Source organism: Lygodium microphyllum, chromosome 5 (genome assembly GCF_053477565.2).
Source record: "Lygodium microphyllum isolate KBCC chromosome 5, Lygodium_microphyllum_v1.1.10, whole genome shotgun sequence".
NCBI classification, from domain to species: Eukaryota; Viridiplantae; Streptophyta; class Polypodiopsida; order Schizaeales; family Lygodiaceae; genus Lygodium; species Lygodium microphyllum.
Genome location: NC_141139.1, coordinates 2,278,728 through 2,305,081, shown reverse-complemented (window position 1 = coordinate 2,305,081; position 26,354 = coordinate 2,278,728). Strand labels below are relative to the sequence as shown.

The following is a 26,354-nucleotide window of genomic DNA, read 5'->3' as shown; positions in this document are numbered from 1 at the left end:
GCTGCCAGCCATGATTTTCAGCCCTAATGTGACTAGAAAATTCAGCAAATGCAGGCTCAAACTGTCACACAAGTGACCAAGGTACAAGCAAGTATCAACCAGCAATAAATGACCACGTAAAAGCAGAAATTTCAGACCTGCAAATAAATTTTCAAAAGTACTAAGCCTTGTGCTACAGCACTCCACAATTGATTACAGCTGTTCCAAGGAAAAATACATCACATTACATGAGAAGTCCCAAATTTTAGCTGCAATTTTTGTTGTACATGCACCCACGTGCACAAAGTTTGACACACACGGTCAAAAGCTCCAAAATTTTTGTGCTCAAAGCATCAATCATACATCTGCACTATCTCTGACATGTATAGAATAGGCCAATTTTGCCAAAATAGAGCAATTTCAGCAAAACCCCCAAATTTTTCCAAGTGCTAGGTGTCCAAATTGCATGGAATTAAATCCACATGTACATAAAATGACTAAATGGTGCACAAATTTTGCCCAAACAGCAAAAGCCCCAAATTGCACGGGATCCAATGTGCATCAATGTTGAGAAATTGGGTAAATTTCAGCCCAATTCTTGCATGTACATGAAAAACCCCAAATGTCGAAGGCAAAATGTTACAAATTCTTGCAATTTGTGAGACAAATATCACTGTTGTGTCTTGCTCACATCAAATCTGGACAAATCCCCAAATTTCTGGCACAAATTTGTCCAAAATTCTGAACTGTCCTTACACCCATGAACGTTTGTAAAGGAAAGGGGGCAAAAGGGATTTTGAAAAAAAACTTTTTCTTTTCGAAAAAAAAAGTGACCGGGAGGGGGGGAGTCCGTTGATCTGCCCGCACCCATCGGCTGTCCTGTCGCCTGTCAACTGTCACGTTGCCCACGCGTGCAGCGTGTCCTTGTGCGATTGCTGTCCCGCTGGTCCATTGCCAGCCATCACGCCTGTCGTGCCTTGTTGCCCTGTGACACCTACAACTCCTGCTCGCCTATCTGGCTGCCTCTCCTGCACCTGCCAAATACTGATGATTGGTGCGTGAAGCTCTTGCTCGTCTGTCACTTAGCCTGACGACTATTACTGACTTTGGAAAGTGTGCACGACATGCGAGCTCTGATACCAATTTGATGGAGCCTAACGAGGATTTGAGAGTGAACATGATGGATAACACACACACACACAGAGTAGAGAGAGCAGTGAGTAAAAAGGAGAGAGTGAGCACGACTTGATGTTCGGTACAATGACGAGTGTACCTCTTTAGGTTTTTAGATAGATATATTTATGAAAGTACAAATGTGCTCAGGGTGTGTTCACACCTGTGCACATATAAAAGGCACGATGGCCCTTTATTCCCAACATAGACAAAGAGGATTGTCCCACATAGCAGGTTTGGAGAGGATGGATGATGGGAGGGCTCAACACAGCAGGGCAGTGCTCAATGGAGCAACTAGTTGAATATTGTGTTTATTTATTGGAACTCCAATTGTATCACCAAAAGAAATGGGCAGCAGCCCTTCAAACACATAATTTGCAGCCTGATATGTATCAAAACCAGCAAGGGATAGTTCTAATTTTTCATAAAAAATCATATCCCTAGTGATAGAGACTTTCTTGAAAACCGGATCATATAGTCTATATCCTTTGCTCTCACTGTTGTACCCTACAAAAATGCATTTGATAGCCTTGTTGTCCAACTTCTTTCTTAGTACTTTGGGAATATGAGCATATGCAAGACACCCAAAAGTACGAAAATGGTCAACTAAAGGTTTCCGGCTATTCCAAGCATCAAAAGATGTAACATTTTTTAATGCCTTGGTAGGGCACTTGTTCAAAACATGACAAGCACACAACTATTTCCATCCAAAAGCCATGTGGCAAACTCTTAGCTTTCAGCATACATCTAACCATCTCCATGAGTGATCGATTCTTCCTTTCTGCAACCCCATTCTACTGTGGAGTATATACAGTAGTATATTGATGGACAATGTCTTTTTGCTTCACAAAATTATTCAATAAGGAAGACATATATTCCCTCCCTTGGTCTGAATGGAATGCAACAAAAGCCAAAAAATGCATCATACACCTCTGACTTTTTCACCAACGAGTAGACCCAACAAAAATGAGTAAAGTCATCAATCAAGGTGATGAAATAATAACATCCACCCAATGACTTTGTCTATGTAGGTCCATATATATCTGAATGCACAATCTATAATTTGCCGGTTGCCTTAAAAGTAACATTACGAGAAAAGGAGAGTCGATGCATTTTTCCCAAAATGCATTCCTCACAAATATGCTTAGGAGGTCTCTCTAGGAGAGATAAACCATCTAGCATTTGAGTATGTTGCATAAGCATCAGACTGCCGTAGTTGGCATGCCCCATGCGAGCATGCCATAACTATGCCTATGAAATAGCAGGAGTAAGAGTAGATGCTAAATAGATTGGCCGATCAATTGAATAGGCATCTAACTCACAGAGTCCATGACATAATATGCCTGTCCAAACCAAAGTAAAAAATTCTTTATCCTTGACTATACATTTGTCATCGTCAAATGTGACTTGCATATCACACTTTGCTAAAGAAGAAATGAATAACAAATTCTTCTTTATGCTTGGCAAACATAATGCATCTTGTAAACAGAGAGTAGAGCCATCAATGGCTTTCAAGACAATCTCCCCAACACCTCTAATAGGGTAAGATGCATTGTTGGCACACTACACGGACTTGCCAATAGGAGCTGCAATAACTGAGGAAAACAAATCCTTGTGGGATGTAATGTGCTTAGAAGCACCACTGCCAAGTGCTAGCATTCTTAGTAGAGCTAAATGCTCTATCAGCCCAAGAAGAGTCATAACTACCAAGTGTAAAAATAGTAGTCGCGTTCTACAACAAAAGACGCAAACTTTGTAGTAGTAGAAGGTGCATTAGAAAGAGACATCCTTGTCTCCTATACGTGTCTTCCTTGCTGAAATTCAACATTTTGAATTGAAAATAGATAAATGTCTCCTTTTACCTTCTGTGTTGGCAGGTCTGGTGCTGACGGCCAAGGTGGCAGAGCTACATGGCAGTTGGTGGACCTGGCAGAGTGCAGGCGGACAGGCGCAGGCATAGGTGGTGCTGGTGAATGGGGCGCAGTTTGCGGCTAGGGGCAGGGACCTGCAGGTGGAGCAAGCGCTGTAGGTGGTGGATGGAGCTGCTGGTCGGCAGGGAGCTGGTGCAGACAGCGACTGTGCTGGAGGCGCTGGCGTCTGCAAGGCGGTGGTGCTGATGGCGCTACTGGCTGGTGTGCTCACACTAGACCAAGGCGGGGGAACTGCAGACTGTGGGAGCTACAGCAAGCGGTGGTGGACTAGGAAGCAGCACTGGCTGCTGGCATAGAGTGGAGGTGGCGGAAGCTGGAGCAAACAAGTGTGGAGAGAGGTTGAGATGGAGTTGCTGGCTGGTGCAAAACTGGACAGGGTGAAAGGTTGAGCTGGATAAGGTGAGCGTGTAGCTTTGATACTAGATGTGAGGTATGGAGGATCGAAGCTCAATTGAGGGTGCACAGTTGACAGTGAAGAGAGTGAAGACACAACATGACTCCCAATACGATTACCAAAGAGTATAATGAATGTACAAAGTACGACCTTTAAACCTTAGGGTTGTTAATATGCGTTCACACCCGAAAGATGTAAAACAATCAGTGCCCGAACTATGTAACATAAGTACATAAAATAGAAGATAGTGTAACTGGGGGGCAAAACTGCTCATAAGGAGAGTAAAAAGTGCCCCAGTATCCTACCATGGAACAACGACATTCCTCTTTAAGTGTAGGCGTGAGTCAAACCCAACAGTTGCCAACAAGTCTCCAGGGGAGTGCTTGCCCGAATGTCAAGATTACTATTGGAGATGTCCAGGATGAATATTACTTTTTTGTGCAGGATTCCTCTTTCTATCCTATTATCCTTGGATAGCTGTACATCAGTGCTGTACGTATAGAGAGAAAAGTTTTAGATGATGGATTGGCCTATGCACAAATTAGGAGTCAAGACGGTAAAAGAGATGTACAATTTTTGATTGTTTGCATTAATCATACTTGGAATCGAGATGCATTGAGGGATTATCCATTGCCACCAAATGTAAAAGAATTCTGAGAGCTGCATTTCTAGTGGTACCATTGTAAAGTGGGACTACCATGGTACTAAACGGAAAAAACTCTTGCCTCCCCGTTTTCTGTCCGATTCTCAGATGTCCGATTTTCAGGAGTCCGATTATCAGAATCGGACGTCCGATTTTGGGTTTGGTCCAATCGGCCCAGTGGTCCGATTTTGGTCACGTCCGATTCTGGGAATCGGATAAAAAAGGTGGTCCGATTCTGGGAATTGGATCGGACAGGGTGGTCCGATTCTGTCTGGTCCGATTCTGGGAATTGGATCGGACAGGGTGGTCCGATTTTGGCTGTCCGATTCTGAGCTGGTCCGATTTTGAGTGGTCCGATTATGGACTCGTCCGAGTGTCCGAGTCCGAGCGTCTGAGTTCGAGTGGTCCGAGTGCCACGTGGAAGGTCCGATCGGGCTGGTCCGATTCTGGGAATCGGACAGTCCAAATTCCGAACTCGGGTGGTCCGATTCTGGGAATCGGACGGCCTAGTCCGACTACGCGGACGACGGCCCGCGAGTTGCACGCGATGCCTCTAGACTGACGTCTACTACACCAAATCGTCCAGCACCTTCCAGATAGGTACAAGACACTACAAGGGAATGCCAGACATGCCTGGAACCACTGTGGTGCTCGAATCGAACGACTCTCCAAGGATCTGTGCCCCTATTTCCCTGTTTTAGCCTGTTATACAGCAACAGAGAACCCTACTGTTTGTTTCTTTTTCTTTGTTTTTTCCTATCCTAAATGCATCCAAATCAGAAAGTAAGTACCTACACTACTTCATTCCACAACATACATCTCAAGAAAGCAAAAAACCTACTTGCCAAGGAGATCGAATACCATCTTCAACCCCCTTGCTTCCTATCTATCTACCTCAAGCACCGGTTCGGGGGAAACCCCTTACTTTGACGCTCGATTCGAAGCGCGCAAGCGCTCAAGGCTTGAATCCGCTGGTCCCGGCAATGGAACCAAAATGTGGGAGCTTTCACTCAACCGCCAAGACCCACGGACCGCTTATTGTTTCAAGCGTTCCAAGCCGAGCACTAATGGCTACCTCTCACATAGCTGACGCGCCATCCACATCTATGGGTGTAGTGAGCTTACCTCCGTGCCGTTCGAGTTACCTCCTCTCCCGCACACTCTGGTAGCTCCATGATCCAAGTGCAAGCTTCAAGCAAGCTCCATCCTCAAGCTCCACGCTCCAAGCTCCATTGCCGCGAGCAAGACAATAGAAGAGAAAAGAAGAGAAGAAGAGAGGAGACGATGGAGAGCTTCTCCTCCTCGGTCCCTCACCCTCACACACTCACTCCCTCACACTCTCACACTCCCTCTCTCAAGCACAAGCTCAAGCAAGCAAGAAGAAGAAGAAGAAGAAGAAGAGGAGAGCTACTTTTGGCCACACACAAGAATGAGCTTCTCATTCACTTTTCAACTTTATATACAAAACCCTAAATCCCTTTTGGGCGGTCATCCCCTTTTCACATGGCCGGCCATAGCCTAGGCCCTTTTTCCCATTGTCCTTCTATCTTCCTAGCTTCCTTTCCACCGCCTGTCTACATTTACAAATTGCACGGGTGAGAGCTCCACCCACCACATCACATGCATACATTTGGTGATAGTGGATTTGAATGTTATTTATGTATGCCGTCCCATCCCCCACCCCACTTGTGAATTTGCCATCCCATCCCCCACCCCATCCTTAAATTTGAAATGTTATTTATGTATGTCATCCCATCCCTCTCCCCACCTGCCATCCCTCTCCGGGACCCAGTCCCCATCCCCCTTCCCATGGTACTATGGCCATGTGGATGGTCTTGTATGGTAGTGTTTAGACTATGATAGTGGCTTGGGGACAATGGAGCTTGGATTACAAAAAAAGTCCAAGCTTGTAGATGACCATGATTGCTACACTAGACTTCTTGCATGAAGAGCTGTCTGTAGGGCATTGCCATAGATGGTGGGAGCTGATTGCTAGCATTATTGTTCAGCTCATTTGGACTAGGGTAACTTTGATCACATCTAGAGGAGGAGAGGCTTTTGTGTTTAGACTATGATAGTGGCTTGGGGACAATGGAGCTTGGATACAAACAAAGTCTAGCATCTGGAAGACCATGATTGCTACACTAGATTTCTTGCATGGAGAAGTGTCTGTAGGGCATTGCCATGGATGGTGGGAGTTGATTGCTAGGATTATTGCTCAGCTCACTAGGGTAACTTTGATCACATCCAGAGGAGGAGAGAGGCTTTTATGTGTACTTGGGATTCTGACAACTTCTACTTTTAAGTCACACGTGTTTTGGCATTATAGCATGCACATGACTGTTTAGTTAGGCCTTGTATTAGACTTCATTTTGATGTATCTTGCAGTCCTATTTAGGGCTTATCTTCTACTTTTATGTTTGCCTTCCGATTTTTTTTTTTGTGAGATGTATATTAATAGATTCTTTCCTTTGAAATATAAAGCCAGATTTCATTGGCACAATCATTAGTGCAAGGCTAAGGATTCTAAGGAAGCAAACTTTGGCTGCAAGGACCCAAGCCATGTAAACTTTGGTTTCAATTAATAAAACACTCACTTGTGACAAGGACCAGCCCAGGCATTGGTAGAGTAATACTACTGTGTTAATTTAGATCAGTTTGCTTTCTCATTATGAGATTGGGATTTCAAGATTTGTTGAGAGTATGTGCCCAGCTCCATGTTAGGGCGCACAATATTTAGGTCTTGTCCTATGTTGTTTGCCGGCTCCTAGATGGTCCACTTTAGGTTGACCATTTTTTTGGCATCTTAGGTCTTGTCCTATGTTGTTTGCCGGCTCCTAGATGGTCCACTTTAGGTTGACCATTTTTTTGGCATCTTTGTCAGCCAGATTTCTACTGTTCCAGATTGGCCAGTCTCTTTTCTTGCTGCCTATTTATAGGCATCACAGTTCTACTTTTTTTTCCCAAGTAAAATGTGGCTAATTATATTACTCAGAAGGCTGATTACAACGAAGTGCACATGCTCAACAGACTAGTTGGAGTTGATACCATTGAATTTTGAGAAGAAAATCTTGTCTCTCAACTCTCTTTCATGATTAGGTGGCTGTCCCACATATCCAAACTGAGGCTGATCCATGTGGCTACCCAAAAATGAACCATTGTTAGAGAAATTTCTGCCAAAAGATGGTTGAGCTCGCATAGATGGCATGGTCCCTTGTGATGACTGAAATTTGCCCCTCATTGCATTGTTCATGGGCTCCTCCTGTCTATGTGAAGGCTCTCCCTGTTTAAAAGTGCTGTTAGGGATGCCCATTCTCCCCAAAATGCCTTGAGAGCTCATATTTGCTGCATTCACTAGTGGGGCCGTTACTCGTTCAACATGTATACCCAATCTATCCTCATGTTCCTTCCCTTTTATTTGGAATTCCATCCACTTAGTGAGCTGGGCACAAGAGTGTCCATAATGGTCTTCATTTGACCAATGCCTTCCATCAATTCTCTATGCCTCTCAGCATGTGCACTGAGGCTATCCATGCCATGAGAATAATCTTCATCTTCCATCTCAGAGTTAGTTTCAGCCCCCGGGGCACGTGCATCTCTTATTTGTTGCTGAAGGTCATCATTTGCCTTAGTTTTTCCCTTATTCCCTGCCATGGTTAGGTGCAGTCCCGTTAGACCACCTGTCACTGTTTTGCCTGTAACTTGAGCTAGGAAGCTTCGATTGACCTACTTTTTTGTTCAAACCGGAGACAAGGATGCCCTCTTCAAACTGAGCATAAGCATGTGCTCCCAGATTTTATACAAAAAATTCTGTAATAGGAAAAGTATTGTTGTACTGTGCAGTCCAGCAGCCTGCAAATCACAAATCCATCATGTATACAAGCTTCTCATGGTGGTCTAGGGGGGATGGGGGCAAGAAGCCATGGAGGGGGGGTGTATCACCATCTGGGGCTGCCTGCCTGCATCGTGAAGAACAGGTCATGGCCGCCCCAAGTGAGCAAAAAGTGAAGACACAGGTCCTAACGAGATCGAGACTCGCCCTGCACTTGGTCCCAATGGCCGCAGAGGGAGTGGATGATGGAGGTCCAAAGATTTGCCAAAGTCGCATATACTGAAAGGCACTCCCTACCAAAAACCACCTGACAACGTGCCTTCCAAATGTGCCATCCTGTAAGACTCCCTATGATCTCCTATACTTCTGAGCGCTGTGCTGTGGGATCCAATACTTGGCCACTGGGTAAAGCCTCCAAGCCTTGACCACTGCACAAGACCCCAACCTCGATGAGAAAAATCGTGTCCTGCATCCCGGCCTCATACAAAGGGTGACGGCCTTGGTTGACTGCTTGCCAGTAGAAAGCCCCCACGAGATACATTCAAGGCTAAGTGCCACACGGCGGAGCATACGGCAGGCTCCTCTCCACACAAGCTGTGCCGCCTCGCAAGACCAAAGGCAATGCCTTGGAGTTTCCAAGTGCTGTTGTGGGCAGCGCTTGCAACCTCCATCCTACTGCATTTGAGCCAACCAACTCCCAACAGCCAAACCCCCATGTGCCAAAAGCCAAAGGAAATACGACACCCTCCTCGCCTCTAGCTGCTCCATAGACAACGCTAGAAAGTTCGACGGAAGGCATTTGTAATGCTGTGCTCCATCCAGTATTTGCTACGGGAAGGCACCCAATCCATGTCTTCTTGCATCAGTACATGTCTGCCGATCCTGGTTGTGTACTCCAAGAACTTCAGTGACTTCTTAGCAACCGCAGTGGCCAACCATAGCCACTCTCCAAGCTCCCATTCTAGCTCATTAAGTGGCCTGCTCTTTGATATCCAAAGGCACCACTCTCGAAACTCCTCCCAAGGCTCATAAGGGTCCAGTCGCCAAGTCTTCCCTTGGAGTCCAACAGAACGAATCCTCCTCCTAGGAAGGAAAACAATCTCCTCATGTTGCTACCCTCTATCAAGAACCAACTGCCCCCCATCTTGCATGGTGAAGAAAGTTTCGTAGGGGACATCACTCACTCTACCTGCCACCTGTAAGGGGATATCTGCCGGTGAGAATCTAGTAGCCCACACCTCACCAAGCTCCACTGGCTCTCGGATCAGGGGGTCTAGCCACTCCTGAGGGATTGCTGAGTCAATCTTCCTCCTCACCTTAGCTCCTTGCTGACAACCTGACACCCGGTGCCACACCTTCTGATCCACCATTTTGTACACCTCCTGCCACATTCTGATAGTACGAGCAAGGCCAGCCTCCCAGCTAGCCCACTGGATGTGGGGATGCTCACCAATCTGCATCCCGTCCCGATCTTTGACGTGGGGGTTCTAGACCACTGGCTGGTGGTCTATCTCCTCCTGACATCCTGGGGGCCTCTGAACTAGGGCCTTGCAAAGGCCCTACCACACTCAAAGTAAGTTGCGGAGGAAGGAAGATCTGGGTGGCGTGATCTGGGCAGTCGAGAAGATCCATCTCAAGGATGGCTTCCATCCATTGCCAAGCCTCGGTTTGCACTCTTGGAGACTCTTTTGCAAAAGGACATTCCAGGTCTATCCATCAGGTGTGAGACTACGAACCACTAGCTTGCCCAAAAGGGCCAGGCTCTAGAATTCTGGGTCAGTGATCCCAAGCCCTCCCTCAAACCAATGTTTGATAAATTTGCTCACGCCACCTTGGCCCAGGAATCCCTGGAACCGCCTGAGCCAGCCTAGAGAAAATTCTGCACTAGGCGGTGAAGCTTAACCACACAAGACGAGTAGAAGCACCAACAAAGGGCGGTTTACCAAGCCGTCGCTAGGAGGACTTGGTTGACCACTAGGGCTCGACCCGCTAAGGAAAGGCAGACTGTGCTCTAGTAGATTAGATTGTACCTAATAGAGTCAAGAATTGGAAGAAATTGTTGGCCGGAAGTGATGTCGAGTCCCACTTGGAACCCTAGATATCGGATGGTCTATCCCTTCCTCACCCATCTGAATCCCAAGTGGACACCCCACTTGGAACCCTAGATATCGGACAGTCACCCATCTAAACCCCAAGTGGACACCCCACTTCGTGCTAGAGTCCGGATCTGTAAGAAAACCAGCTGACTTTCGCGAGTTGATTTTCGCTCCAGCTGCAATGCAAAATACCTCTAGAGCTAGCCTCACTCTCTTCAATATCAACTCATCATCCTCTACATAAAGAGCGGTATCATCTGCATACTCTGAGTCTAGCAGTTCAGTCTCCTTCCTCATCGGAAGTTGAAGGCCACGTAGCCCACTCACACATGAGCGGAGGAAGTAGGACATCACCTCGGCAAAAGTAAAGAAAAGATACGGAGCAAGAGGGAGCCTTGCCAAACAGATCTCTCTAGCCGAAACTCCTCCCCTCTCCTGCCACCAATGAGAACCCTACTAGTGGCCGATCTGTAAAGTGTAGAAACCCCACTGATCCATGCTCGGGGGAAGCCCAACATCACCATGGTGCCCTCTAAGAAGTCCCAGTCAACCTTGTCATAGACCTTGTCAAAATCCAGGAGTACTGCCAATCCCTGACCACTGTGCTGAGCTGACTCGGTCACCTCGAAGAAAGTGGAGACATTGTCTAGGATGCTCCTATTATGCACAAAACTTGTCTGGTTGTCATGAATGATGTCTAGAAGCACGGGGCGGAGTCAACTATTGATCATCTTGGCCAGTGCCTTATAGGTCACTGACAACAAGGTGATCAGTCTCCACTGGGACAGCTCCAACCAGTCTCCCCCTTTGGGGAGAAGATTGACAAGACCTTCCGATAAACTCCCTGCCATCTGTCCTGAGCTGAAAATGTCCAGTAGTCGGAGGTCCTTCACCACCTCCCAGTAGGTAGTGAAGAAGGCCTTAGAAAGACCATCCTCTCTCGGGCATTTCTACCAATCCTGTGCATGGAAGGCCTCAACGAGCTCCTTCTCTATGAAGGAGTCTAGGAGGGAGCATCCCATCTCCTCTGTGACAAGGGACATAATGCAATCCCAGACCTGCTATCTACAATGCTGTACTCTGGCTGAGACTACCTCCTGCTAAAAAAATTGTCTGTAGAAGTCAATGGCAATCTCCATCGCCTCATTTGGGCTAGAGCGAATTCTCCTATACTGATCACAGAGGCTCCACCCCACCAGTTAATCATGCACCTTGGCCACTGCTAGAAAGGAGTGCTAACCCTCCTTCACCCATCCACTAGGAGATGTGGTCTGCAACCTGGACCCTCACTTCCTCCTCTATCTGTGTCATTGTCCAATCTCCTAAATGAGAGGTCTGAAAGAAGAAAGCATAGTTTGGTCCATCCGGTGGTGCTAGTAAATGGACCTTGTTGCTCCTTGACTTGTAGACCACGAAGATCCCCACCTCTAGAGGGAGTGGAAACTCTCCACACTCCGCAACTCTCAAATAGGACCTCAGTCCACTGCTAGTGGCTGTGTGTGTGTGTGTGTGGGGGGGGGGGGGGGGGGTTGGGTTATTGGTGAGGAGAAGATATGGGTGTGTGAGGCTCGTCACCCCCTCTGGAAAGGGGGGACACATATACTAGGTGAGGATCGGGGGGGTTGGTCGGCGGGGAGGATGGTGGGGAAGAGGAAGAGTGAGGGATGGTGGGGTGATTAGAAGTATGTGGCAAGTGTGAGGGGGGCGAGTGGTCCTGGAAGGGGGGGGGGCAATCCATGGGGTGGGGGTGGGCAGCGGGGCTTCAATCTCAAGAAACTTAGGTATGTTCTTTGTATCTTCCATAGCCACCTGTACCTTCGGGATACCTGGGGTTGCCACTGCATCCGCGGAGGGAGAAAGAATTGTGCTGAAAAGCCGTTCAAAGTTATCCACTAGCTAGCAATACTCTATTGCCAGTCTGGGGAATAGAAGGGTAATCGGGTATTTAGGAAACCTGTTGTGGAGCACGAAGTCCTCCACTATGAAGCCACTATACTAGGGAACCATATAGATGACCCCCTTCGTGGAGGCATAAGGTGAGCTATCCACTAGCTCATGGGCTGCATCCATGGAGGTGAGTCGGACCATGAAGATCCCTTGACCCATGAGAGCTACCTCCGCAATTTGCGCTGTGCCAATGTGTAGCGTGGAGTGAAGCCAATCCCGAAGTTGGGCCCTAGATGGAGAGTGTCCTACGACTTGTCCAAAGATTGATGTTTCTTTCAGTTCCAGCTCTGTGGCATGAACGGATAAGATTTGTTCCTCAGAAAGGACGACGTGCAAGGTGTTTGACTGGGGGGCACTCACAGAATGCCCCGGCATCTGACCAAAGGTTTCCAATGTGTGTCACTGCTGAGGACCTACCGAGCTAGCTGCTGTGATACCGGGGGGAATGTTGCTGCAAACGGAGGGAGCAACGGCGATTTCTTGTTTACTTGGGGACCAAGGTACACTATGTTAAGCTAAACTCATTGGTACCATCAGGATAGAATGCTAGTTGATTTCCTTGAGAGGTAATGAGTTTAGTCTAACCAGCACGAAGCAAGCTTGCTTGAACACAGGGGCCTAACCTCACAGTTCTACATAATCACATTCCATTGAGTATTTTTCACCTCTAGCCGGGGGGTACTTGCTTCATCATTGTGCCTCTGTGTTCATCTATCTCGTTTGCTGTTCACTCTCCTTCATTGTACCTCTGATTTCTTCAAGATTAATAGAACATGAAAAAGTAGTTTTACTGATGACTCCATACATGGTATTTTAACTCATTTTGTTTTTGTTGCATTGCTATCATAGAACATTCTGTGAATGACAAGGGTGTTATGTGCATTGCACAAAATGCAGCTTGCTGCTCTGTGTATGCACACACAGTCACATGTTTTACTTTCAATATTGTTTAGTCTAAATTGTGTTATTTTTCACCATCCTCGAATTAGTAGTAAAACTAACATAACGGTTACTTGCTGTATTTGACTATGTATTGTGTAGATATACAAGTTATTTCTAGAGGAGGTGATGTGGAAATGAAACATCTTCAAGCTCACGGCATGGCTTATGTAAATTACTCGGTCTATCTTTCCATTTTAAGTCTTTCTACTGGCAAACGAGTTTGTACTTCAGAGATAAATGAAATGGTGTTACTTGTTCATGCATATTGTATATACATGCGTGTGTATATTTATTGTCTTTTTGGTGTATATGAAGTCATGCATTCTTTCGTAATAGTGAGATTAAAATCAAATGAACTCAGAATGTGGAGTTTGTTAGTTAGCTAGATAGTTTCCATGCAACCAACTACATGTAACAAGCATATATACAAGTTCTTTTAGTAATTTCAAAGTTGCATGCTGTTGGGGAAGACCATTTCTTCACATGGAAGATAAATGGGAGCTATTCATTGATGGAGACATTCCATTATCAGTTTGACTGCTCGACAATCTAACATGGTTACAATTGCATTTCACATATTTTGATTGCACTGGTACAATTTCAATATCCATTATATTCGAGCCTCCAGAAAAGGATTAAAGACTCATCCAAAGTGTTAGAAATATGTTACTCCACAGACTGCTTTTGTTGTTCCTCTAGTCAGGTGCTTATAGCGAATCCTCTTGGCTTTCATTCATGTGTTTGTATGGAGTCTCATCCCACTTATAGTCCATGTAAAGGCAATGCTATTTGGCATCCCACATATGTGATGCTACCTGAATGGCTCTCTCTCTCTTGGTTGGTGCTTCACTCTTAGCTCTAGCTTCTTGTGGGTTTACTTTGGTGGCTATCTTTGGGTACCTTTTGTAGAATCTTCATTGTTATTGAGTTGCTTTCCCTTGGTCATCATTGCTCTTGTTTATGCTTCACTTTGTCTTTCTACTAAGTGCATGGTCTTGTGATGTTGGAGACACATACTCTCTCGCTCTCTCCCAACCTTTGCTGACCCAACCACACTTTCAACACAATACCAAAGCACCTGGCTTTTGATCCTGCTTGGGTGAGATTGGAGATGAGGTGACTCTGTTTTTCTTTTTCATTGTCTCATGCTTTCTCATGCTTTGCTTTTTGGATTTTTTACCACAGTTGTGCATAAGTTATTGATTGCCAACATTTGAGTTTTCGGTTTCATGAACTTGCATTTTCTGGATCAAAACAGCATTTTCTGGATGAAAACCTTGCTTGCATGACAGCCACTCATTGCATAGTGTTGAGAATCATGTGTCTTGATTGTACGGCATGTGAATTGTGTTCAGTGCCTCTGTAGTGCTTTAGTGGTTATCACTAGGTCACTGTCTAGGCCCTCAGACAATGCCGGGGTCAACAACACTGCCAACATGTTGACCTATGTGCTAGTAAGCTGTGCAGTCATTGCCATTGCACTCGCAGTGTCTAGGTGTTGCCTAGCTTGCTGCTTTGCCCCTTGCTACATTGTGCAAGAAAGTTGTTGAGCTTATAATTTGGTTGTACAATGCACCAGGTGGAGTGGTTGGGGGCAGCACGGTCACTTAATCCGTGCATCTTACTGCAGCCTGTAGTGCCAGCATCTTCATGATTACAGTCTCATCAACTGCCTGTGCAATGTCTCTACTCCTCCCAGTCTGCAGTGCACAGACCACATGTCACATGAGCCCACCCAGAAGAGACATGCAGGTCCTCAGTGCAGGCAGGCTGCAGGTTAGCAGTACAGAGATGGCGCTGCTGCACACCTCTCTCTCTCTCTCTCTCTCTCTCTCTCTCTCTCTCTCTCTCTGTGCCTGCCCTGCATGCTGCAGGAACCAGGCTGCAGGTGTGCTGGACAGCAGGCTAGCAGCACTGCAGGCCCCCAGTCCATGCGAGCATAGGGAGGGAGGTGCACAGGTCAGATAGGCAATGCTCTCTCTCTCTCTCTCTCTCTCTCTCTCTCTCCGCACAGAGGCGGGTCTGCTCTCTTTGTCTGTGCGCAAGGGCAGGTTGCACGCGCAGCAAGAGGATTTACAGTCTGCAGTCTCTGCTCGTCAGTAATCTGCTGTCCTGGGCACAGGTCTGTCCTTGTTCATCTCTCTCTCTCTCTCTCTCTCTCTCTCTCTCTCTCTCTCTCTGCCCTTTCGTAGCCTGTGCAGGGTCACAGTCTGCAAGCGACCTTTGTTCCTGACAATTTTGTGGTACGCTGGTCAGGGCTTCCGCTCTGCAGAGCAGCATGATTATAGGCAGGCTGTGTGCAGGTCAGGTTGGTGGCACCAGGGGCCAGTGCTGGTGACAGCATCCTCCTCACACTCGACCAGCAGATTCACACATGTGCGCGCACACACACACACACACACACACACACTCTCTCTCTCTCTCTCTTTTTCGTGAAGATAATTGAATTAAGTAGTAAATATTTACATCAGACCATCAGGTCAATATTCTCTTTGAATCTCTTACTTTCTGTTACATCAGACCATCAGGTCAGCATATTCTGTCTCTCTCACTCTCTCTCTGTCTAATATTTACATGAGTCCTGCAGGTTCTCAGAACAACCAGAACAACCTATTACATGAACAATACTAATAAAGCACACAGAAGGAACAGTTGGAGTAGAGCGAACAATTGCTAGCCAGGGAGCAGCAATATCCAGAAGAACCAAGTCAGCTGATATCATAGAAGAGATTTGCCATAACACTAATCCACGCACACGGGCCACATGCCCATGGATGTCCAATGCTGAATAAAAAATAAAGGTATTGCGAGTACGCCATATATGCCATAGAGCTTTCCATCTAAGGAAATGGAATAGGTAGGAACAATCTGAACACAAAGAGGGCATAAAGGACATATTTCCCATAATCCATGAATGAACTGATATGCGGTGCTGAGTTACCAAGGACCACACATGGGAAATGAAATTCCAAATCTGTCGCGCAACAGGGCAAGAGACAAAGAGGTGAAGCGATGTCTCATCACATGTAGTATAGAAAACACGATGACCTGGAGAGATCTTTCGGACACAGAGCACTTCTCCCATTGGAAGACTCTCAATGAGCAACCTCCACATGAATACTTGCCGTGATACGGAACCTTAGATTCCAAAGCTAGATAAATCTTTCCGGCCACTTCTTTTTGCTATCGCTAAGATGCCATAACTTATTAACTTTCCCTGTGACCCATCTCTTAACTTTAACCATCTGATGATATATCTAATTAGCTGATCTTTTCTCAAAATCATCAGAAAGTACAAACATCCAGTTACTCCATGGATCCAATGGCTGTAACGTAGGCAAAGGAGAGAACCTCTGAAGATTGTCCTGCATGGACGACCAAATGTCCTTATATCCACAAGGCACCCTAAAGTACTAACGAATACGCCTAAAAGGATAAAGACGGGGCTGCCAAGGAATAAAACCATCACGGACTGTTTCAACCCCAACCTAGCCATCGAATTAAACTTGTCTCGTCGCAAATCTTTTTGTGGCCAATCCAACAACCTTGAGGAAGTCAGTATTTCTCCTTGCAGTAAATTTTCCTCCTTACGAGTATCTAGAGGACACCAAACTGTGAAATGAAGCATCTCTTGCCAGGAAGCAATCAAATGAGAAAGGAGAAAAGACTAGGAGACATTTATATGCCTTGTAGAGTTAAGCGCATGCCACCAAGAAGCATAAATAACCGTGCTACCATGAGAGATGCCAGTCTTTTCTATGAAGAATTTGGCAATATCTGACCAAGGATGACATTGAATACATAGACTCTGCTAAAGGGATAGTCTCAAAGAGGCCATATGCAAATTAACATCCAACAAAGCTGCACTCCCCATCCTTTTCGGAGTGGTTACATGCTGCCAAGAGATCCATACTTGCCCCAATTGATTGTTTTTCTTTTTCTACAATATAAATCTGATAGGCTGGACTAAATCCAAAAGGGACTTCTTACTCCAAGGAAGCAATGGCAGAAAGAACGAAATCATATTGATCATAATGCATTGAGCCACTTTTAGTCTAACATGTAGAGGCCAACTCTGAGATTTCCAGTACATGAACCTGTCATGAATTCGGGAGGACATCCAATCCAGCAAGGCACGTGGAGCAACCTCCACACCAATAGGATATCCCAAGTGTCTGGCTATATTGCCCCTTGGGATCACAATTCCATTCCAGCCCAAGGCCTGCAGATCATTCTTTGTACACGAGAGAAGGGTGGATTTACACACACACACACACACACACACACACTCTCTCTCTCTCTCTCTCTCTCTCTCTCTCTCTCTCTCTCTCTCGTGCGTGCATGCCACACAAACCACCACACCACCACCCCCACTAGAAAGAAAAGAAAAAAAGAGAAGGGGACACACACACACACATTTACAATATATTCTCTTCCCCTCCCTTCTCATTCATATTTCAAAGTTCCAGGTCTCTCTCTTTCACATGTTTTAATACTCGTTTTGCAGTAGTTAGTCCTCAAGCCCTCAAGAGTTTAGCTCTCTCTCTCTCTCTCTCTCTCTCTCTCCAAGCTTTCGAGCCTTCTTCCCTCATTTTTTAAGCTGTGTATTTACAAACTCCCTCCTTCCTCCAGCACTAAATGGCTGAAGTAAAGACTCTAATTAATCGAATTTTATTGTTTAAAGTCTCAACATTAAGTATAACCTTTAAAATGGTGTGTATAATTTCTCTGCATTGGAGTAATTTGGATGTATGTCCAAGATGTTTTAGCCCTATCAGTACCTCGCTAACATTCCATGAGTGGAAACTGTGGATGCTGAAGGGCCAATGGGATTGATTGGAATCTAGGAGGGAGTGGAGCTGACCAGCTTCTTTAGTTTCACAGACTTCAGTGAGTTTCTTCACTTACATGGCACGGATTGGGAGACATATACTGATGCAAGATGATATGGATTGGGCTCCCGCCCTTAGCCAACATGAAGGCAAAGCAGAGCCGTTCAGTCACGATTTCTGAAGGCACTTATGGGATACTTGGGAGCCAAGGACGATCTTGGTGGCCCATGGGATCTAGCACCATGCAGCTGGTTGGTTCAGATGCAGTAGGGCAGGGTCTTCCAGCATTGCCCCAAAACATTGCAAGCGGTTTGTGAGGCAGCATAGCTGGTGTGGAGAAGGACCTGCATGATCCTCCTCCGAGTAGAGGCCAGCTTTTGTTGTATAAGGTTGGGGAGCTTTCTGGTCATAGTCAGTTTAGCTAGGAACTCCATCCACTCTTAAGAGGCGGAGATGCAAAACACGATATTCATCAAGGTTGGTTCAGGTGCAGTGGCGTTAGATGCCTTGCCTAGCTGGTAGATGGGAGCCCTCAGCATTGCAATTAGATGTGTGGGAGTTTATTGGGAATCTCATAGGGTGGCAGATTTTTAAGGATAGTAATCCCCATCAATATTACACCCTCTTCCCTTGGTTTCTCTTGTCCATTCGCCTATGTTGCCATCAAAGGCTAACAAATTCACTAACAGCAAGAGAGAAACACACAGCAGGGCCCAACCTCCCCCATGCGGATACCACTGAAGAGCAGTATATATACTCTGCAAATACACCCTTTTGGGCTTTTCTGCAGCGATTTTTGCTCTCTGAGATCGTTTTGGCCTCTGTTCTGGTCCTAGAAGTTAGTTGAAAGCAGTTTCTGGGTATCCAGTAGATTCCGCTGTGTTTGCCGTTTACAGGTGTAGTGGCTACAAATTTCAGATCTGTAAGATATGAGGTGTTTGCCAGGTTGCAGATATAGTGTATCTGATACAGATTGTAGATTGCTGTTATTGCCATGTAGTCAATTAAAAATACAGGTATGCTTATAAGGCACTTGACATTCATTAGGCTTTGATTTGTGAATCAGATTTCAAGCAATGGAGGGCTTGTCAAAATTTCTGGTTTAGATGGGTGAGTATGGTTCATCATATCAATGATCGTTCTGACCCTGTCAATTTCAACAATAACTTCAGTGCCTTCTGCTCATCAATTAAGGACGTGGCGTTCGCTGATTCAGGAATATCAGAATTGCATCTGATGGAGGCAATGTGGAGCTGCAGTTACTGTCAAATGCACAAGAGGTTTGTAAAGGTTTACTGATAGTTTCAAGTTTCATGAAGCTGAACACATTTTAATGAGTGTGTTTGGTGTACAGGTCATTGTGCATGCAGGTTCTGGAGATGTTATGCTTTTTGTTACTTCTGAAGAGAACATTGAGGTAGATCTTACTCGTTTCCAGAATGTGTCATGTTGAAGTCTACTTGGGTTACTGTTTTGTGATAAAGTTTTTCGATTTGAGATTGAACAGATTGTGGTTGATGAAACTGGGAATGCTTTGCAAGAAGACACTACAAAAGAATCCAAAATGAAAGTTATTGGGAGACCAGAAAAGAGAAATTCCAGGGTAGTTATTTCCAGTTCTGGAAATATTACGACCAAAAAAAGGAGCTGGTTGGAATCAGTAATGCAGGCAAAGATGGATGGATCTGTTTATGGAGCATGAGATGGTCGATTCAATGGGTTCGACCAAGCAATCCCATAAACATTTAGGAAGGAGAGCAGGTGCTCAATACAGCAGTTCAGAGATAACTGCAGTTATCATGGCATCAAATATACAATTGGGCAGTGTTCAGGGAAAGACGGATTTGCATCATCCTACAGCCAGCTCAAGGTTTAGAAAAGCCTTCTCAGAATGATGTGAGAAGGGAAAGTCCCTTCTTGCAAATACATAGCTCTAGCTATGATTTTGCAAGAACATGCAGAAAAGATTGTATCAAAGTTTCATAGCTTGGAGTGTGTACAAAAGGTTCTTAACCTTACTCTGTTTGTTGGCATTGAAATCTTCCATAGCTAGGGGCTCTTCGATGCAACTTTTTGGGCACATATTAGTTATGAGCTTATAGGCATAAAAGCTGTTAAGATTGGCTAAAGCAACAGCCATTGGAGTATTACTTTTATGGCTATTGGATGGTGGAGTGGTTGAGCTAGCTCATTCATGTATGGTTCAATAAAGCATATGTCGCAAACCTTGCAATTGGTTTTATGAGTTCTGAGCTCAACTCACCCCTTGACCTTTCTAGGTTGGGTTTGTCACATTAGTTCTTGATATCCAGAAAGACTCCAATAAAATGGAAGTCCCCCATTTAGCATGAAACAATGTATCCCAGTCTAACCACAATTTCACGCCAACCAAGCTCATTTATACACTTAGCTTGTGAGATGTGTGCATTGACTTAATAATGCATTATATATGTTAACTTTATGGCTAGTTACTTCTCTAGGGACCACATGAAGCATACAAAACAATTGGTCCCTTCAATTGGACTGTAGCTTCTACATCGTGATAAATAAACATGTTATGGTAACATGGAATTGATGTGTATTTTGGAATAGAGATTTCTTATTTCGCTCTCTAGAAGATATACATGAGGCCCCTTTGATTGTCACAAAATTGCTCTATGTACCCTTGTGTGGCTTGCTTGCCATCAAGTAGTGTTCAAGTTAAGCTTAGATTGCATTCTTACAATTTTAAAAAAATAAGGGACTCTGAAACTCTTAGATGGTCGTTCTTCATTTTCAAACTTCCAAGTTCGTATAGTAATAAATTTTGATTGAATTTTCAAGTTGAACGTCTATAAAGTCCCATTTTTTTAGGTGGTTATATACCTTCCAAGCCCCACACAATTGGAGAAAAACCATCATGCTTTAAAGTGGAAACAAGTTTTGAAAGGCTCAATATATTTGTAGGATCACAATGGACAGCAATACCAAAGCAAAGGTTGTCCCAACTAGTAATTGTATGGTAGTATGGGTAGGATTGTGTATGTTCTTAGGGTACTCACTTAGGATCATTAAAATTGGTTTGACAAACTTCAGTAGTGACTTTTAGTTCTAGAGGAGCAAAAAGCTAGGATCAAGTTTTTGTTGATTATTAATGTAGTCCAAGCTACAAAGGCTTATTACTTGCACTCTATGAGAGTAACATTGATAATTGATTTTTTTTGGAAATCATATTGTAGTAACAAAGCTACAAAGATGACAATGATTGTTGTTTTGCTAAATAGTTTGATGGTTATTGATTGTTTGTGACCTTATACAAACAATGAATTTAATGAACGATTAATTTGATTTATTGGTATAATGTAACGTACTCGCCTTTATTACGTGACGAGTTACGTTTTAGTAGTCGCCCAAAGTTTATATTCCAGTCATCGCCATCCGTACTGTAACTAGAATAATTGAATTTTGTTCGGCTCTATAATTCTAAGTCTGCTCCGTAGGGGAAGCGTCTTGTTGTTACCCACGGAGGATCGACCTGAAGATTCCTAATTGACCTAACAATTACCTATCAATAAGTAGCTCATATCTAGAGGGGTTCTTCGAGAGGCTTCTTGTTCGGAAGGAGTGATTGTCATTACCCTTGGTTCATGGAGTACAACATTTTTTTCTAGTAGTAGACTAAGGATTTATAAAATCTCTCACACTGCTCCAGCACAGCTGTTGTATCTTTTTCCTAACATAATTTATAGTTCGGGTTTTGGGACCAAACCTTAGGCTTTCTAAAGTTTTTTCTTAGCGTTTTTTTTTTGGGAAACCTCTCGGCTAATCGAGATCACCGTGTCATAGGATTGGGTTCGTCGGGAATATATCCACTTGCTTTCCTCTATGGAAGTTCTTAGTTATCTAATTACATACCACATTACGTGAAATATATAAAAATAGCTTCATCAATTAAAAAGAATTCTTTTGTGCACAGTTCTTCGTTTGCGTAATTTACTCACGGACATATAATTAGAATAAAATAAATTCTATAATGTGTATTTTTTTGTCCATACAAGAGAAATTACAATTTCATGTGTCCTTTCATCCAACGTATCTGTATGTCATCAAGATCAAATCCACATATAGCTAGCATTTTTATGTATCCCAAGTCGAGCTTGGGCCATACAAGGGACCAAGTAGTTCTTAGATACGTAAAGGATTTACTAGCCAGAGCTCCTTATACCCTAACCACCTTCTACTTAGTGATGATAGTAGTAATCGATACTTTATTTTCACATAATAAACTCTTCCCCTTGGAATTTTAACATGAGGGTATTTAGATTTGGGTGTCTCTAACTTTCTAGTTTGAGGTTTATTCTTGTAACCAAGTTTCTTGGTCTTAAGTCAATTTTTTTAACTTAGAGTTATTTTTGGTTTTTTTTAAAAAAATCTTCTATTAGAGCTTCTAGATTAAACCTATATCCTTGGCTAATCTCTTTAGGGTTCGTTCTTAATAAATCTGTCTTGAAAAATTTCTCATGATTTCTCTTGAGTTCTAGAATTTCGTAGTTTTCCTAACAGTTTTTAGCCTATAAGATGTTTTAATAAGTTACTAAGTAAATACTCTAAGATCACAGTATTTTTTAAGAGACTTATCTTATTTTTATTGAATTTGAATAGGTTTTTTTCTTTGAAAAACCTATGACACTGCGATTGATAAAGGGCCGTTATCTGCACCCGTGACTCCGTTAGTGACTCCCGTGTTCGCAACTCCAACTGTTGCTTCTACGTTAGTAGGGTTATTCGCGATTTCTGCTTTTGATTTCTTTTTCTTTGGAGCCATGAGAGAAACATGATTTGTAAAAGAAGAACACGACAGTAATACCGGTTAGCAAGGGTATAAGACTCTTGATGATAATGATGGATATTGCAAGATTCAATGATGTAGGTCTCATGGATGGTTCTTCTTATCTCATGGAGAGCAATATCTCTCTCTAGTAGACGGAGTAGAAACGAGAATAGAGGTATGACTTCTAACCGGATTGATAGAATATGATAAAGTTCTTCAGTGTCTTTCCTTGTAGGATTAGAGTAGAAGAGGAGAGACCTTCTACGTATCCCCTTCCTTGGGTTGAATGGAATGATGACTGTGTGTCGCGGAATAGAGTATCCTCCTTCTCGATCAACGTCTCGTTTTCGTCAAGATTACTCTTGTTCCTCTTCCCTGGTCATTCCCAAGCTCTCAATTTATAGTTTTACAGGGGATAAAAGAGAGAATACTTACTTTTTTAGTGTTTTTAAATGACATTACTGATAACAAAGAGATAACACTTTTCTTTTAGCGCTTCTGATGACACCATTGATGACGTCAGAGAGCTTCATTTTTGTAGCATAAAGATAAAAATTTATGAATCTTTGGGCGAGCACCAAGGGGTACGTCGTCGGGCAGTTGTCACTCCAAGGCTTACGACCAAGGCGGCAACCAATGCATACATTGGCATCTTGGCCTTGGCATACTTAGCAACGGGCTACAAAGGCTTCGTTGGCTATGCACAAGAAGCTCCCACTAGCTTGTGGAAAAGCTTTTTGGGAGGTCACCCATCTCGGTAGTGTCGTCACCCAAGTGCACTTAACTGCTAAGTGACTATCCATTAGGCTAGTTTTTTTTATTGTTCTATACTACAAACATAGTTTGTAATAAATTAGTCTTGGGAGGGTCTCGCAAGTCTTTCTTCCATGAACTGGCATATAATACCTCATTAATAATAATAATTATCTGTATAATGAGAGTCAATTTTATAATTAGAGCTAGTTTTTTTTTAAATTTACAATATAAATCAATTTTCTTTGGAATGTATACGCACATTAAAATAAACTAAGTAATGGGGACATTACATTCTTTCCTCTTTAGAGAAATCGAGATGTCCTCGTCTCGAGAGAAACTAGGGGTATTCTTTCGTAAGAGTTACCTTATCGACCCAAGTGGTATCTTTTTCAGGATAATCCTTCCACTGGATGAGATATTATCTAAGGGTTCTATTCCTAAGGATTCTTTCTTTTACATCCAAGATTCTATCAAGTTGAAGTTCAAGTAAACCTTGGCTCAGCATTACAACTTGTTGATCATCAAGAATACGATTAGGATTAGGTACTGATCCGAGAAAATCACAAAAAAAATATTTGTCTAACACTTTGTTGATTTTTTGTACATTTGGAGATTTGAAATAAAGAAGAGGGAGGGAACCACCTCTTGAAAAATCCAAGAAATCATTGGATGAAAATATTTCATGGACCGGTTTACCAAGGGGGAGGTGAAGAGTAAAGATCAATGGAGGAAGGTGAAGAGAAAATATGTAATGTGAAAAGAAAAGACATGAAATGGATTTGGAGCCATCCAAAGGGCATGTGAGGCTCATAATGTCATGGCTTTGGAGCCTTATGATAATTCAAAAAAATGGGACCCTTCTTGGAAACATTAGTGGAAGAAAAATTAGGCACATGATTTTGTAAGATTTTTAAAAAATACTCACTCTGATCTAAAAAAACTTTTCAACATGAAAGTTATAGCGCGTGAGCTGAAGTTTTGGCTGGTATTTTTTTATAATTTTTTAGAGCTACGAGTCGGGATATATAGCCAAAATGGTAGACGCCAATTTTTCCCAACTGCGATGGAGACGACCTCCCAATTTTATACACACCCACACTTTCTTTCCCACACTTAACACTTCCATAAAACGTCATTCATTAGACTCCCAACCCTTTCCCCTCTCTTCTCCTCTTTCTCAAGCTAATAAACCATTAGAATTCTCCTCTTAAATCACCCTCAAATAATCCTTAATTATAGTAGTAATTTATGAATTCTCACTACTCTCTCCATTATTGCTAGATATGATATTATTTTATGAAGATTCTCTATATTTTTTTATAGAAGAGCTCTTGGACTTAAGCTATGGGGGGGAGAATGGAGACAACTCACCTATGATGGAACTTGATTAAGTACAAAATTGGTCAATAAAACATCTAGATGGAGCTTCCACATTGGTGGAACCGCCTTAATGCAGCTTTGGTGGTGTTAATTTCTATTCTATCTTAACCTCCTCCCTAAACACCCTCAAGGCCTATATGAATAGGTCTTCTCCTTTGTAATTTGCAAGAGAGAGCCAAGAGGCATTCTTCAGCTCCATTGAGCCTTCCCCATTCTCTCTCATGACAGCTCATGTAGTTCATTCTCTTACTATAGCTTATGCATGCTCTACAGTGTAATAAGCCCATGCTATTGGTGTCCATATTGTGTATATTGATTATGTCTTGAGGGTTCTCCATCTCTTGTGCTCTCTTAAGTTTTATTGATTCATCTATTTTTTGTAGTTCTCTCTCTCTCTCACTCACACACACACACACAATCTCTCCCTCTCTTAGTTTTCCTATTTTCTCTCTCACAAGCTCCTCTCCCTCTTGCATAGTGTCCTAGTCCGCTCTTCCATGACTAGGTGGTGCCCTTACCTCATTCACTTTGTGGCAGAAGGAAGTTTGGCATAGTATAGAGACTGTCAAATCGAATTTCCTTCGTCATAAATTGGTGCCCCCACTAAGGACATTCTTATCCACAATTCTCTATCTTCTTATGCGGGATGATACAATATAGTGGTGCATCTTCTATAACGAGTGCTCCAAGTGGCTCTTCTCCAATGCCTTCACTAACTCTTTTTGAAGCTGGTCGAAGTCCACGACTCCCACAATGGTCTCGCAAGGAAGCCCAAGAAAGGAAGTATGTCGATTGGATGACGGCACGTATGCGGTAAAAAGGTATTCACCTTAGAAATTCCATTCTCTCACAACGAAAAAATCATGTTGCCATCAATTGCTAGGTTCTCATAATTGTGGTGAGTGTTTTGCAAACAAAGTGAAGGTCCTTTCGGGAGGCCCTCGTCTCCAAATCATCAAATCTCTCTCTTTCTCTGGTCTAATCCACATCAAAGGAAGACAACTAAGCATGAACGGTGTGGAGTTTTGTAGAGGTGCAAAGTATGGAGACTACCTTTAACTGTTGCTAGCTCGAAGGTTGGGTGTGGTTGGAAAGGTGGCCATAACACCTTATGAAATATATGTCGCCGAGGATGGACACACTAAGGTTAGAACAATCACTAGTGAGCAAATTCTCTGTATAGCAAAGTTGGTGGGTTCCAGAAAGAAACACTCTGGGAAAAATCCTTTATAATTCAAAAAAGTGCATTCCCTCTACTCTCTTAAGTAGCCTCCACTTATGAATAATAAAAATGGCCCGAATTTCTACACCTTTCACTCTGTATAAAACATCTGAGCTAATGTATGCATCAGTAGGAAGATTTTCTTCCAACAGCTTCTTGTCATGTACTTTGGGACTGAAAGATTAAGGGAGATCTTATATCACCAGAACTTATAATCTTCCCAATGCTAGACTACAATGCATTCTTTAATGTATATGTCTTTATTTTATTATAATGGTTTCTCATGAATCACCGCGAGTTGTATGGACCAATCCAACCTCTTGCTATGCGAACTGTGCATATTGTAGCCAGCACAAAGTTTAGATTCCAAGGCATTATTAGAAGCATACTAGGGCCTAGACGTCTTGCTGAAATCAA

General features: G+C 43.5%; 1 protein-coding gene across 1 annotated transcript in view; it reads left to right on the top strand.

The window, feature by feature from the left end:
* LOC148035443 (uncharacterized) overlaps nucleotides 1-20,386 on the top strand; it is a 154,517-nt gene extending 134,131 nt beyond the window's left edge. The window contains exons 8-12 of the mRNA XM_087677401.1: nucleotides 13,037-13,104; nucleotides 18,836-18,879; nucleotides 18,986-19,049; nucleotides 19,124-19,186; nucleotides 19,277-20,386. Of these exons, the coding sequence (XP_087533527.1) occupies nucleotides 13,037-13,104; nucleotides 18,836-18,879; nucleotides 18,986-19,049; nucleotides 19,124-19,186; nucleotides 19,277-19,471 (434 nt within the window). The 3' untranslated portion in view covers nucleotides 19,472-20,386. The remainder of the gene's footprint in view (nucleotides 1-13,036; nucleotides 13,105-18,835; nucleotides 18,880-18,985; nucleotides 19,050-19,123; nucleotides 19,187-19,276) is intronic.
* The last annotated feature ends 5,968 nt before the right edge of the window (nucleotides 20,387-26,354 follow it).